This window comes from Cydia fagiglandana, chromosome 6 (genome assembly GCF_963556715.1).
Source record: "Cydia fagiglandana chromosome 6, ilCydFagi1.1, whole genome shotgun sequence".
Classification (NCBI taxonomy): domain Eukaryota; kingdom Metazoa; phylum Arthropoda; class Insecta; order Lepidoptera; family Tortricidae; genus Cydia; species Cydia fagiglandana.
This window is the reverse complement of record NC_085937.1, coordinates 11,720,128-11,733,318: the sequence shown is the minus strand read 5'-3', so window position 1 is coordinate 11,733,318 and position 13,191 is coordinate 11,720,128. Positions and strand designations below refer to the sequence as shown.

At 39.3% G+C, this 13,191-nt stretch overlaps 2 protein-coding genes across 3 annotated transcripts; one reads left to right on the top strand and one right to left on the bottom strand.

Annotated features, from left to right (window-relative positions):
• Nucleotides 1–1,444: 1,444 nt before the first annotated feature.
• On the top strand, nt 1,445–8,743 carry LOC134665220 (RNA-binding protein cabeza-like). 2 transcript variants are annotated; one of them, XM_063522096.1, is made up of 7 exons: nt 1,445–1,592; nt 1,669–1,839; nt 1,937–2,243; nt 3,912–3,943; nt 6,360–6,505; nt 6,829–7,505; nt 7,937–8,743. In XM_063522096.1, the coding sequence occupies exons 1-7, from the start codon at nt 1,583–1,585 to the stop codon at nt 7,962–7,964; spliced, it is 1,371 nt and encodes a 456-aa protein (XP_063378166.1). In that variant the 5' UTR covers nt 1,445–1,582; the 3' UTR covers nt 7,965–8,743. The 2 variants fall into 2 exon arrangements, with proteins under 2 accessions (XP_063378166.1, XP_063378167.1); XM_063522097.1 differs by having other exon boundaries at nt 1,446–1,592; nt 1,744–1,839.
• A 398-nt stretch (nt 8,744–9,141) lies between these two features.
• Nucleotides 9,142–10,776, bottom strand: LOC134665587 (tigger transposable element-derived protein 4-like). Its single transcript, XM_063522555.1, has one exon. It carries the CDS (start codon nt 10,689–10,691, stop codon nt 9,156–9,158), a length of 1,536 nt encoding a protein of 511 aa, XP_063378625.1. The 5' UTR covers nt 10,692–10,776; the 3' UTR covers nt 9,142–9,155.
• Nucleotides 10,777–13,191: the final 2,415 nt, after the last annotated feature.

Sequence of the window (13,191 nt, the reverse complement as noted above, 5' to 3'; positions counted from 1 at the left end):
ATCTGAGAACTTACTTGAACTAGAGATAAGTGGCAATGGGAAACAAATTTAACGGCGAAGGGACGAAAGGGGCTAGGCCAGTTTACAATACTATACAGGGTGTCCCAAACTTATGGGACATGAAGGGGAAGTACCTTAAATATCGTAGATAGTGTATTTTGCTCAAAGAAGACTTTGTTATTTTTAAAAGTTAGTAATTCTGCATTCATAGATTTTCTAAAAATTACTTGCTTCGTCTGGGAATCGAACCGACTTAAATGTCAAAAAAAAATCACCCTACTTTTATGATGCCAATCGAAAGAATAGCTAAAAAATAATAACTCTGCTTAAGTAACATTGTATTTTAAAAGAAAGGAACAACGTAAAATGATTATACTACTCTTTGAGTTGCACCATATGATAAAAAAGTAGGGTGATTTTTTTTGACATTTAAGTCGGTTCGATTCCCAGACGAAGCAAGTAATTTTTAGAAAATCTATGAATGCAGAATTACTAACTTTTAAAAATAACAAAGTTTTCTTTGAGCAAAATACACTATCTACGTTATTTAAGGTACTTCCCCTTCATGTCCCATAAGTTTGGGACACCCTGTAGAGTGCACCCTTAACCCTTCGTATATCTAATGTGCTTCACACTGAAGTGTGCTTAGACATACAAAAGGTTAAGAAACAGGAAAGTTATACACTCTCCCTTTTCTTTTGGGTGCTAGTACTAGCGTAAGACAAAGATAGTAAGATTCCCTATGTCTATGTATAGAGATGTATAGCCTCCTCCACACTCGTGCGCGAAGCCGCGAACGCGAGTGTGGCGTCGATTTTCGCAGACAGCGAAATCGACTCCACACTCGCGTTCGCGGCTTCGCCCGCGATTCACGCGCAGTCTGGAGGGGGCTTTTGAAGTGGGACAGTCCCGGGTGCTCAAAAGGGTGTACCGGACCGCGACCTTGGCCCGGTTTGATCGTGTGGGAGGTGGTCTGTCGTACATGCGTTAAAGCCGTAACAGACTACCGCACCACAGTGCGCCCATAAACAAATATACTTACCGATAAGTGAGAGCGAGAAAGTGATATTTCTTACTCGATCTCAGCCCGTACCCCGTCTACACACGTTAAAATCACTATAAATCATAGCGATTAGTCTGTGCAGTCCGATTTGCGAGATTTTATCTACCGTGTGTATGACAAATCGTTACGATAATCGACAACGATTCTTTATTTTTGTGTCAGTATAATTAGATTAACGACTAATTATACTACTCATATATATAGAATATTATACTATTATACCTACTCTTTGATGTGCGGCTAGGGTTTTTTCTTTAAATTGTGTTTTCACCTCACGACCTCACCAAACTCGCGGTCCGGTGCGGCCGGCCGTCTGTAATGGTTTTAACGCCACGCTTGCGCTTGCTCGGCTTGCTCGATCCCGCCATGACATTTGGTGGGTTGGTAGCATTGACGTTACTGACTACGCATGCCTGCTTGGCGCCCTCCATCTTTTTCATAAAGTCAACGGGAAAGTAGATGCGTGCCGAAACGCGTCTCAAGTGAAATTAAGTGGTCCCTGTTTTATTATCCCTGAAAATGGGCGACCGTGAGTATTTTTAACGTTACTTTTATAGCAAACAGATATATTTTAGTTACTTACATACATCCATGTTTTCTTTTAGATTACGCCTCTGGCGATTACAGCGGCGGCGGATATTCCGCTCAATATTCTGTACCTCCACCAAATTTGTCTTCAGGTGACAATAGTTATGGCGCCGGACAGCAGGGAGGATACAACCAAGGCAGTTACGCTACCCAGAATCCAAGCCAAGAATGGGGACAACAAGCCGCAGGTTAGAATTGATTAGCAATGCGTCTTTAGTAACACGCGGATATAGATTATAGCGTTACAATTACATTTTTACCACTTCTATTACTTTTCTGCTTCAGGTGCCAACAGCTATGCCGGTGGCCAAGCAGGGGGAAATAATTATGGCCAAAGCTATGGAGGCTCCAGTTATGGAGGGAGCGCAAGTGGCAACGGTGGAGGATATGACCGCAACAATGGCGGTGGATATAATGTGAGCGGCGGTGACCGCGGCGGTAGTGGCTATGGCAGTGACCGAGGAAGCTCTGGGGGCTATGGCGGCGGAGACCGCGGCGGGAGCGGTTACTCAGGCGGGGACCGCGGCGGATACGGCGGTGGCGACCGGTCCAGTTACAATCGGGATGGTGGGAGTAGAGATGGAGGATATGGGTAAGCAAGTTTTTGATCTTATAATTCTTTTATCTGTAACACAAGCAGTGTGAATTAGGCTATCTCCTGATCAAGGGTGAGGTGAAGAGCTTATGTGAGAAACTAAAATTGGTTGTAAATGAAGGTCTGAATTATTTTCGGGTAGTTTTATGGGTATAACTATGAACATACATGTCAGTAAGGTTTTATTGGTAACAAAAGTCAGAGGTATAAAGAAGTACTTAGTGTGGGTTATAAGAAGACTAATAGTAATTATGGGGACCGAGTGGAGTGTTTTTATCTCAGAAAAGTCACAATTTAGAGGTTTAATATTTATCAGTTATATAAAAACATGTTATCTGCTTATTGTTAATTAAATGTAACTACTCAGTAGAATCCCCATTTCATTAACAATTGTTGGTTGTTAGATAAAATGTAATGAAGTTTTTGGTACATCGTTTTATTACATTACCTTTGGAAAGCCATGAATTTATTTCATAAAACATCGCAATAAAGTACAAAAAAATACTTAATGTATAATGTAAGAGCACTGTCTGCTGTTACAGAAGCATCCTAAATAGTTGACATGAGGTAATTCACAAAAACCAAATTAGATTTCTAGCCTGTGTGCTCATGGAGGTCTTATAATTTTCACTTGTACTTAAGTTTACATAGGGCTTACCTTACCTAACCAAGTTTTTACCACTGGTAGTGGCTGAGATTTTAAAAAGTAGGTTTTTCCAAAAGGGTTTTAAGACTTTTAACGAACATAACAATCATTTGATCTGAACAATCAACAATTTTTGTTAATGTGTTGTCTACATTTTTAGCCATATCTAAACTGAGTGAGCAGTAAAGTGGTTTTAATAACAAAACATCCCTGACGCACAGACATATGAAATATATATAGAAAGGGTCACTGACATATTTTAAGTCAAAAAACGCTCTACATGTTTCACTATATACCAAGGAGTGTCATCAGGAGTAAAGTGGTGTTCAATAATACTTTATTAGTAGGTTCTGCACTATATACCACAAGGTACTCCTTGGCACTCTGTGGCATAGAACTGGCAGTTTGGGAAATTGCATGCAACAACTACAAACAGACAATCAACAAGACAAGTGGCAGCCGGTTGATTGACACCAGAGCACGGAAAACACTGATCCTGAGTAAATTTGGAAAACCAGGAGGCAAGCAGGATAACTCCAAAGCAGTTGTCAAATGACAACCAAGACAATGCAGATTCGTACTTGGGGAAGAACATAGAATTCACCAGAAGATATCATATTTATTGATTGGCCCTAGAAAATGTACCCATTCAACACTTACTGCTTTCTTAGTCTGGATAGGTGTATTATGTCTATTATTTTTTAAACTCATTATTATTTGACATCAATATGGGGACTCTACTGTTTATACTGTAATAATGCATTCTATTGAAGACATTATTTCCTATGGTGATCATGTCTCATGTGCATGTTTCAAGAATTGTAATCATTGTTTATAATAATTGTCAAAAAATGTTGTTCCAAGATTTTCAAGGTATCAAGGTTTAAACATAACGGTAACGAAAAGGATCCCGAGTATGGTCACTGGTTAAGGTGCGCCTAGGTGAACCAGCGCGGCCCGTTCTGAGTGTCCCCGACCCGCCAGCCCAAGTGTACTAAACGATCTTCTTGTTGTTTTAGTGGCGGCGGCAGGGGGGGTGGTTTTAATAAAGGTAAAGCTCCTCGCGATGCGAGCGGTGCTGTTGTCATATTTTTAATACGTAATTACATAAGGGCTGCCAAATTATTTTACTATTGTCTACTGGTGTGTAATCACTACTTGGCTGTTGACAAATTGCTGCTTCAGACGATATATTTTAAGCCAGGTATTTTATCTAGGATATACAATTATAAAGCATATTTTACGCATACTTTAGGCGGGTATAAAATAGGATTGGTTATAAAGGGTGAATATGGTTTTAAAGGTTTAAATAAGTCGGAAACGTATGTTATAGGGTTCAAAGCTTGAACTGAAGGGGGTTAAAGAAGATATTGAAATATGGGGTGTGATGGTAACTGGTACGTGCAATGGGCGTTGAACGACAGGTGATATTAACAGCAGTATTCTAGCGTCAATGATTCATAGGCGCTTGCCTAGGACCTTAATTTAAATAAAAGTGATAAGGTTTTCAAGTTTTTGGAAATCGGCAAGGCAGCGCATCTATTCGGCATCACATTAATTCTACGGGATGCCTCTCGATACTGGAAACCATTGGGGTCTCTAAAATTATTGTTGTGTTCGTAACAAGGTTTTGTGTAATTTGGTATGCGCGTAAAAAACTTCATGAACATGTGCTTCAAATGTAACAAGAAGACCGGCGTCGTTAAAGGAGCAAAAATATTGTGTATAATCTACAGATATTTGTACGACTAATAATGGGTTGTGCGTAATTGAAGCTGTGTCAGCAGTCTTGTTAAGTGGCTAACAGGTTTTATAAGACGTCAGGATTTCACGCAAACGTGTAGAATATGCAGAGTTATTGTTATCGTGTCCTAGTTTCAGGCGGATTGTTCTCATGATATAGAACAAAACTTTTTTGCTTGTAAACTCACTGATGAGTATAATTTCGAATTAGTGAGTTTTTTGTCAAAATTTAAAAAATGCTATATTTGTGTTAAAATTTAAAGTCAAAGCGCGTGATAATATAGATACTACATATAGATAAGGTAGAAGAAAGTGTCATGGTTATAACTCCCTAAAATTATGGCCGCAAAGATACCAAAAACTCTGTATATTGTTTTGGCAGCCCTATGGTTTGAATGTGCTATAAGATGTGTTTACATATATAATTTAAATTTGCGTATGTTCATCCGCGATTCGATATAATTATAAGTTATTACGTTAGGTAAACGACTTACTGATATAGTAAGAAAATGTTTGATTGGTTACACCGTTGGAGTATAGTGTATTGTATACTTGTAAAGGTTAATCAGATTAATATACGAGTTTCAATAAGTGGTCAAATCTAGCGTCGTGTACTGCATATCACGCCATGGAAAACTGTTTTGATCGATGTTGCTGACTGGCTGCTAAATAGGGATCAATCAAAATTCGGCATTATTTTTATTTCACGAAGGTTTAAACTTTAATAAAACTGGTATCAATGGTGGAAAGAAAATTCAACCCAGGGTGTTTATCGTCGCAGATAATGTAAACAGGTACAACGAAAATTAGGGTGTACAGTGCAAGGATAATTTTAGTATGTATGTCGTGACTTTATCGCAACATAGAGAAGCAAGTGCTGTTCTGGTAAACCAAAAGGGCAACAGTGTGGCGTTATTTAAACCTATGGACAATCGTGACAGCAGCCGGTTAGTTTACAGCTGATTGGTAACATTTGAAGTGGTACTTCTCTTTAACAAGGTACAGCCAGATCTCTGCAATTTTCTCAGATCTTTAAGTCTAATTTAACCAGGTTCCGTAAATGTTTGAACGTTTAATCAGTGTTTATAAATGACCCGGCGTTTGGCTCATAGATTAGGTATCGACATTTTTCATCGTCTACACTTTACAGGCAATGGCCGACGTTTCAGACCGCGTTATTATTTTCAAGATGGTTATCTATCTTGAGGTCTTAAGCTAGGCACAAGCGGACATGTATGTACACTCACTGGAACATACACATTTTACTTATAACAAGTCTCCTTCAAAGGCCGTAACCGTATTATATTAATAAAATGCGAAATATGAGCATTATTAAAAAAGAATGGTACTTACAAAGTTTCATGTATACAACATTTCGCTAAAATTTCAGGAACAAAATCCACTTAGTGGTTGTTAATTGCTCGAGCGATTAGTATAATAAGAAGTAAAATGAGATACAAATCCATGTATAGACAATATTTTAGTACGTCGTCGTTATGGTAATAACTACTTATGATGATTTTCAGAAAAAAGCTTACAGTAAAAAACAAAAATAACCTGAGGGGTTGTATATTTTCATCGTACACACTAGTATGGAATTTTATATCTTCAATAACTTACATATTCATAAGTAGTTACGATCATTGCATATTAAAAACTGAAAGTAGGTGTAATGGAATCCAACCTACGTTATTTTTCAATAAATAACCAGTTATTTCTTATAGGTGGCGGCGGCGGCTTTGGAGATCGGGGTGGAGGGGGTGGGGGTGACATGGTCACCCAAGAAGACACGATTTTCATTCAGGGGATGGATCCCGCTACTACTGAAGACGAATTGTGCCGCCACTTTGGATCAATTGGCATTATAAAGGTAATTTTCGTCAATAGGTACCCGTTCCAATGTCGGACTTTGAAGTGTTTTTTCGACCGTTACCCCTTGGCTTATGCAACGATTCCACGAATGCGGTCTGCTCGGCAACATAATCTCCAGACCAGAATAATCGCAGACACTATTTTTTACGTATGTAGTTCAGATTCCTCGCTGTTTGCCCTCACTGGCTGTGTTCCGAGTTTTCCTTACGAGCTAGGCCCAGCGTTCAAAAGGGTTCAAACTCACAAACTTCTGTTTTTTAGTCCGCTCGCCTGACCACTCGATCTTTGTGATCATAACTCGAAAATACATTTATTTTTCAGACCGACAAGAAGACCCAAAGGCCTAAGGTCTGGATGTATAAAGATAAAGCCACCGGTCAGCCTAAAGGCGAGGCTACCGTGACCTACGAGGACTCCAATGCGGCCACATCTGCCATCGAATGGTTCAATAACAAGGACTTCAACGGAGTCGTTATCAAAGTGTCTCTCGCGCAAAGACAAAACACTTGGGCCGGAGGAAGAGGCGGTGGCGGCGGCGGCGGCGGAGGAGGTGGAGGTGGATTCCGCGGGGGCCGGGGCGGCGGCGGCGGCCGAGGGGGCGGCGGCGGCCCGCGCGGCGGCGGCGGCGGCGGCGGCCCGCCCTCCGGCAACCGAGAGGGCGACTGGCGGTGCCCTAACCCCACCTGCGGAAACACCAATTTCTCATGGCGTAAAGCTTGCAATAGATGTAATGAAGAGAAGCCCGGCGGCAGCGATGGTGGCGGCGGCCCGCCCGGAGGCGGCGGTCGCGGTGGCGGCGGACCCCCCGGCCGCGGTGGGCGCGGGGGCGGCGGGCGCGGCGGCGGCGGCGGCGGCTGGGGCGGTCGCGGCGGGGACCGCGGAGGCGACCGCGGCGGAGACCGTGGTGGTGACCGTGGCGGGGACCGCGGCGGCGACCGGCGCGGATACGGCGGCGGTGGCGATCGCAACAGCGGCGGTGCTATGCGTGGGGATGGAGGGTGAGAACCATTTATTTCTTTCAATTTAAAATGAGGAAAGGTGTTTATTTTATCAGCTCTGTCTGCCATTAAGCCATTATCCATCGAACTGCCCCTATGAAATCAATTTGCCACATAACCAACATTGTAATAATTGTGTTTAAATATTTTTATGGTTTTTATGTGGCTTTGGGTGGTATTCCACTTGTCCAATGTCAGTGCGTCTCACTTTCATTAAAGCAAAATGTGAGACGCAATACACATTGGACAAAGAAATTGGATAGGTGGAATACCACCCTTTCCTAACTATGCTCCATATGTAAGTATACGAAACCTTTTCTGATTGGAAAACCTCTTCATACAAAATATACAAATAGTTACACAATATTTAGGGCAGAGCAACTTGTGGTTTGGTTATTAATATTATGACAAACAACTTTTTCTTGTTACAGGGGCCGAGATCGCCAGAGACCGTATTAAGAATTATTTGTTTATAAATAAGTCTAAATTAGCCATAAGTACTGTATTTCGACTGATTTTACCCCTAAATGCAGAAGAATATCAACAATGATACAACTGTAAGAAACTTAAACAAAACACTAACCCTTTACATATTTGTATGTGATAGACAAGACAATTTATTTTGAATGACTTCATTTTTGATGTTCTGTGTATTTAAGCATTAATTATTTTACTCAATGATGACAATGTTTATATTATTTTACTTTAATGTGAGTTAAAATCTAGCTTGCCTATATAGAATTATTTAGATCTAACCTAAATATTGTAAATGAGGTTTAATAGTTTTGATTTGGGGTTAAAGAAACCTGATTGCACTGGGTTCTATTGTCAATAATTTACTGAACATATGCAGCACCTAGAAATTTACCTAACCAATTAATCGTGTCGAGAATCAATAAAATTGTAATACGGCTTAATATGGATGTCGTAGTATTTGTATGGAGACGGCCGCTATATGACGGCACCGCTATCCTACGAAACCAGAGCATAAAAATTTTAATCACATAGGGTATAAATTGAACCGGTAGTAAAAGGTTACCGTCTAGCCTTTACTAAAGGACCAACATTGATCAAAACACGATGAAAATGTGAGTGGCCACACCATTAATTTGAACATAGTACTAGTGCTAACGCAAAACATTTACTTTATCTCTGTAGACTTAAGTTTCTGTGGAAAAATTAGGTATGAATTGTGGCATACATATTAATTTGCTAAATAAATGAAAAAAGCTGTATAACTCGTTCTTATTTTGCTGAAATAAAATCAATCCTACACCTCAGCCTCGGTAAATAGCCGAAAGGGATAGCATGATTGATGCGTCCACGAATCGCTGTCAAAACTTCCGTTTTGTAGGAAACTAGTACCTACTATCTGCTACTATTATTTTGGGTATACCCCCTTATTCATAAACGCGCTACAAACCTGAATTAACTGATAATAGTAATAATCTGTCATTTTGAACTAAATCTGCCGGCGGATCTTATCCATAAGGATAGCTTTATTCACGTGATAAAATAACTCGCTTTTTACACTGTAGGGAGAGTGTTATTTTATCATGTGGATAAAGCCATCCATAATACGCCGGCAGGCCCGTAAAGTATTATGAAAGGGAGGGGGCTTAATTAGAAATGGTACTAGTTCTTTTTCGATTATTTACTTTGTAGGCAATGTGATTTAGATGCATTATTAATTACAAAATTTTCAATGTAATTCAATTTCGTGATAATGTGTTCGCTATCACATACACACGACACATAGCGTCTTAAATCAGCTACTGCTGTCAAAGCCTGGGCATCTGACATAATTGGAGTTTCCTCCAATTTTTGTGCATCTTCATGATCACTTTCAGTCTCAGTTTGGGTGGTATTCGCGTCATCAAAACGCAAAGGGTCTTCACAAGTTGCGACATTGTCGTCAATATCATATCCCGAAAAATCCTGCAATATTGCAGGTTGTATTACCTCTAACTCTACATTATTTCGAAAACCTGCTTTGTCAAAAGAGTTTTGTATGGTTTCAGTCCTAATAGCTTGCCATGCTGCTGCAATGTAAAGTATCCCGTCATGTAAGTTCAGCGGTGTTTTAGAATCGGGTTTTTCATTTAGATACCGATGTACTACTCGAGATCTATAACCTTGTTTAAAGGCGTGTATTATACCCTGAACCATTGGTTGCCAGCTGCTTGCATTTGGAGGTATGAACTCGAGCTTGATATTTGTTAGCTCAACATCTTTGGGATGTGCAGGACAATCATCAATGAATAGTATTATTTTCCGACCCAGCATGTGGAAGTGATTATCCAAAGTTTTCAACCAATCAGCGAACCGCCTGCCAGTCATCCATGCATGTGATTGTACATCGTAAGTGACCGGTAGAGATCTTACATTTTTCAAACAACGTGGATTTTTCTCACTACCTATGATTAGCAAACGTAACTTTTCTGAACCATCTGAGTTTGCACACGCTAGGACAGTTAGCCTTTCTCCGTTACCGTGGCAGGGCTCCCCATTGAAGGTATAAGATTTATCAGGCATCAATTTGTAAAGCAAACCGAATTCGTCTGCGTTAAAAATGTCCTGAGGCTCATAATTTCGTAATAAGTTCGGAAGAGCGGTCATCCATGTACTAACATTTTGCTCTGCCTCTTCTGCCATAGTTTCATATTTGACGCCGATTTGGTGATCTTCAACGTGTTCTGCCACTGTTTCCAACATTACGTTGACTTGGACGTTGTTTTCGTATACACCGTGATCTGCTGCCGTTTCTGAATCCTCACTAACATGGCGGTATATTAAGCCGTAACGATTTTTGAAACGATTAATCCAACCGTTTGAACCAGTAAAATCGGTTATGTGTAAGCTTTCAGCAATTTCACGTGCTTTTTCGCAAATAATGCGCCCATTCATAGGTTGTTTTAAAGCTCGCGCTTGGTGAAACCATTCTGCTAAAATGTGTTCTAATTTGTAAAATTTTCCTACCTTCTGTCTTTTTCTCTTTGCAGTTCTCAATAAGGCCTTTTCTTGGATTTCTTTTCTGTTTTTTAATATTGTACGCAGAGTAGACACTGGCATCCGCAGTTCGGCAGCTAAGTCCGTTGTTTTTTTCGTCTTCGATTTTTCATCATAAATTTTTAATATCATCGCCTTTTCTTCTAGTGATAATGCTTTCCGCTTTATTTTTAACATATCGTATTATCAATCTACTAGAAAAAAACAAATGAATGTAAAAATAACATCTTTATCGACCCAAAACAGCTGAGTAAGGCACGGCGATGCGATTGGGCCCGGACGGAGGGCGAGCCATCTAGGGTTGCCAGGTGAGTGCAAGTGAATATGAAGTGAATTATCGTGCTTGAGCGTCAAAATTATCGTACCGATAAAAAACGAAACCTACCTACTACATATATCTAAATTGTCTTGAAAAATTTACAAATGTTAAATATACATTTTAAATTAATTCTGTACTAAGCTGCAATGGTCCAGTTAAATTAAGGGTTTCACCTCGGAATGAGAGATAATAAGCTGGAAACTCGTATACACCTTAGTTATGACATTTTAAAGGTTCTCTTAAAATTCGACGCATATATAGTAACAGCACCAGTCATGGGACATTTAAGAGGAAATTTGGAGTATTTATGATATTTCCCGTATACATGTAAATCATCTACAGCTTAGCGTGTTAAAAGATGAAAGTCCTATCCGTCTTTCATGTTTTAGGCGTGTTGTATCAAAGATACAGCAATTAGTTTCCACATATTTAACAAATTAAAACTATGCTTTTTTTCTCCAGTCATGGACACCAAAGCTCCAGTAATGGGCCCCCGGTAATGGACGAGGATCCAGTAATGGGCCCCCTATAATGGACATTGCTCCATCAGTATAAAATATTGAAATGGGGAATAAGTTAGGGAAAAAAAACTATTTTTGGTATAAGCTTTATTGTTGAATGTATTTTTCTTTCCACAGCCAATTATTATTGTATTAGATCCATCGAGACAATTCTAATATACCCAAACACAATTAGTTAGGGTTTATTGCGATAAAGTTCCCATGGCCACCTCCTGTCTCCATCATCAGATTAGGTCCATGTTATCATAATATTGCATTATCATCCGATTTACATACTTAATTACGTACTTACACAAAATTTCAACTGAATCGGAAATCGAAAAGTGGCTCAAACTCAGCTACCAAGATTGGACCCATCACTAACTAACAGGGCAAGTTAAATAAAAGTTTGGAAAAACATATTAATTTATCCGAAGTCCGAGAATACCTCCTGATTGACATATTTCGTAACTACATTTTACTTCTGTATTGTTTAAATATGATATTATGGCATGGCAAGCATCATTCTGTCAATTGTCCCATCATAGGAGGTACGCAGTTTAACAGCTCCTATAATGGGATTGGGCCAAATACCACTATTTTTTTACATCTGTGGAGTCACAACATAGTGTGTTGTATACCTTATATCATGGTAAATGCAATTAACAAAACACATTCTAGTTTTCATCAAGTATTAATTAATTGAAATTTAATAAATTAATTCACCTCTCTTAGCGAAGTTGTTAAGAATTCGTAGTGGTATTTTTTTCAGTGACACGGCAACTTTTGGGTTGACGCCAATTTCTTAAAAAGCAACCAAATTTAATGAAACTTCAAACTGAAACAGCTCTAGGACTCTTATTTATGATAATATATAGCCAGTGTTTATAAACTACTTTTAGATACTTATTTTAGAGGAATTATGTTTTTTTGTCCCATTACTGGTTCCACGTCCATTATAGGGTATACTACTCGTGTGCGCGTCGGAAGTTATTCCAGGTCAAAGGTCATAAAAACTGGTTATTCGCGGATATCAAGTTTCCTATAGCTCCAATTTTATTGACATGTAGGTAAGAATTGTAGGGCATACAATTTGCGACGAGTTAGGTATAAAACGTTTTTTCATGCCATTAGCCATTTTCAAGATATACGGCATAGAAGGCGCAGCGGCACGGGAAACGCACTATAACGCAAGGCGAGCTGGTAATCTGTGTGAATAATACGTTCTATAAAGTTTATTAATCGTTAAAATGACACTTATGGATCACATATAGATTTTAAAACAAAAGTGGCCCCTCCTGTGGACAATAGCTAACAGCTTGTGTGTATGTATGTAATAATTTTATGACATAGTTTACTACAAAAAGGGTACCCCTTTATTGAGGTTTAATCAGGAAATTAAGCTTTATAGCCTTTAACTTAAGGTATTTCTACAGGAAAGAGGTAGATTTTAAGTACTAATAATACATGAAAATGTTTTCACATGCTTTTATTTAACTCCCGAAATCTCTATCTGTAGTTAAAATAACGAGATGAACTAGTTTTAAGTTCATTCTTATTCGTTTTCTTTGTTAGAAAGTACATTGTTTTAGTTCCAAAAATAGATTCCCCATCCATAATTTATCCGGAAATGATATATCACATGTCCTAATATGTATAGATTTAGAGAAATAATGCTTCAATTGAAGCGCGGCAGCGTCGAACTTAACCCCCCTCCCCCCACTAAATGTGCCGTGGCTCTCGACGTCTCCCGGTCAGAATCTACTCAGACCAGCTAAAAATCAACTGTGCCAAGTTTCAGCGCATAGTCACAAAATGTAAGGTCTCATTCACTATCAAACCAACTTATAGTACTTAT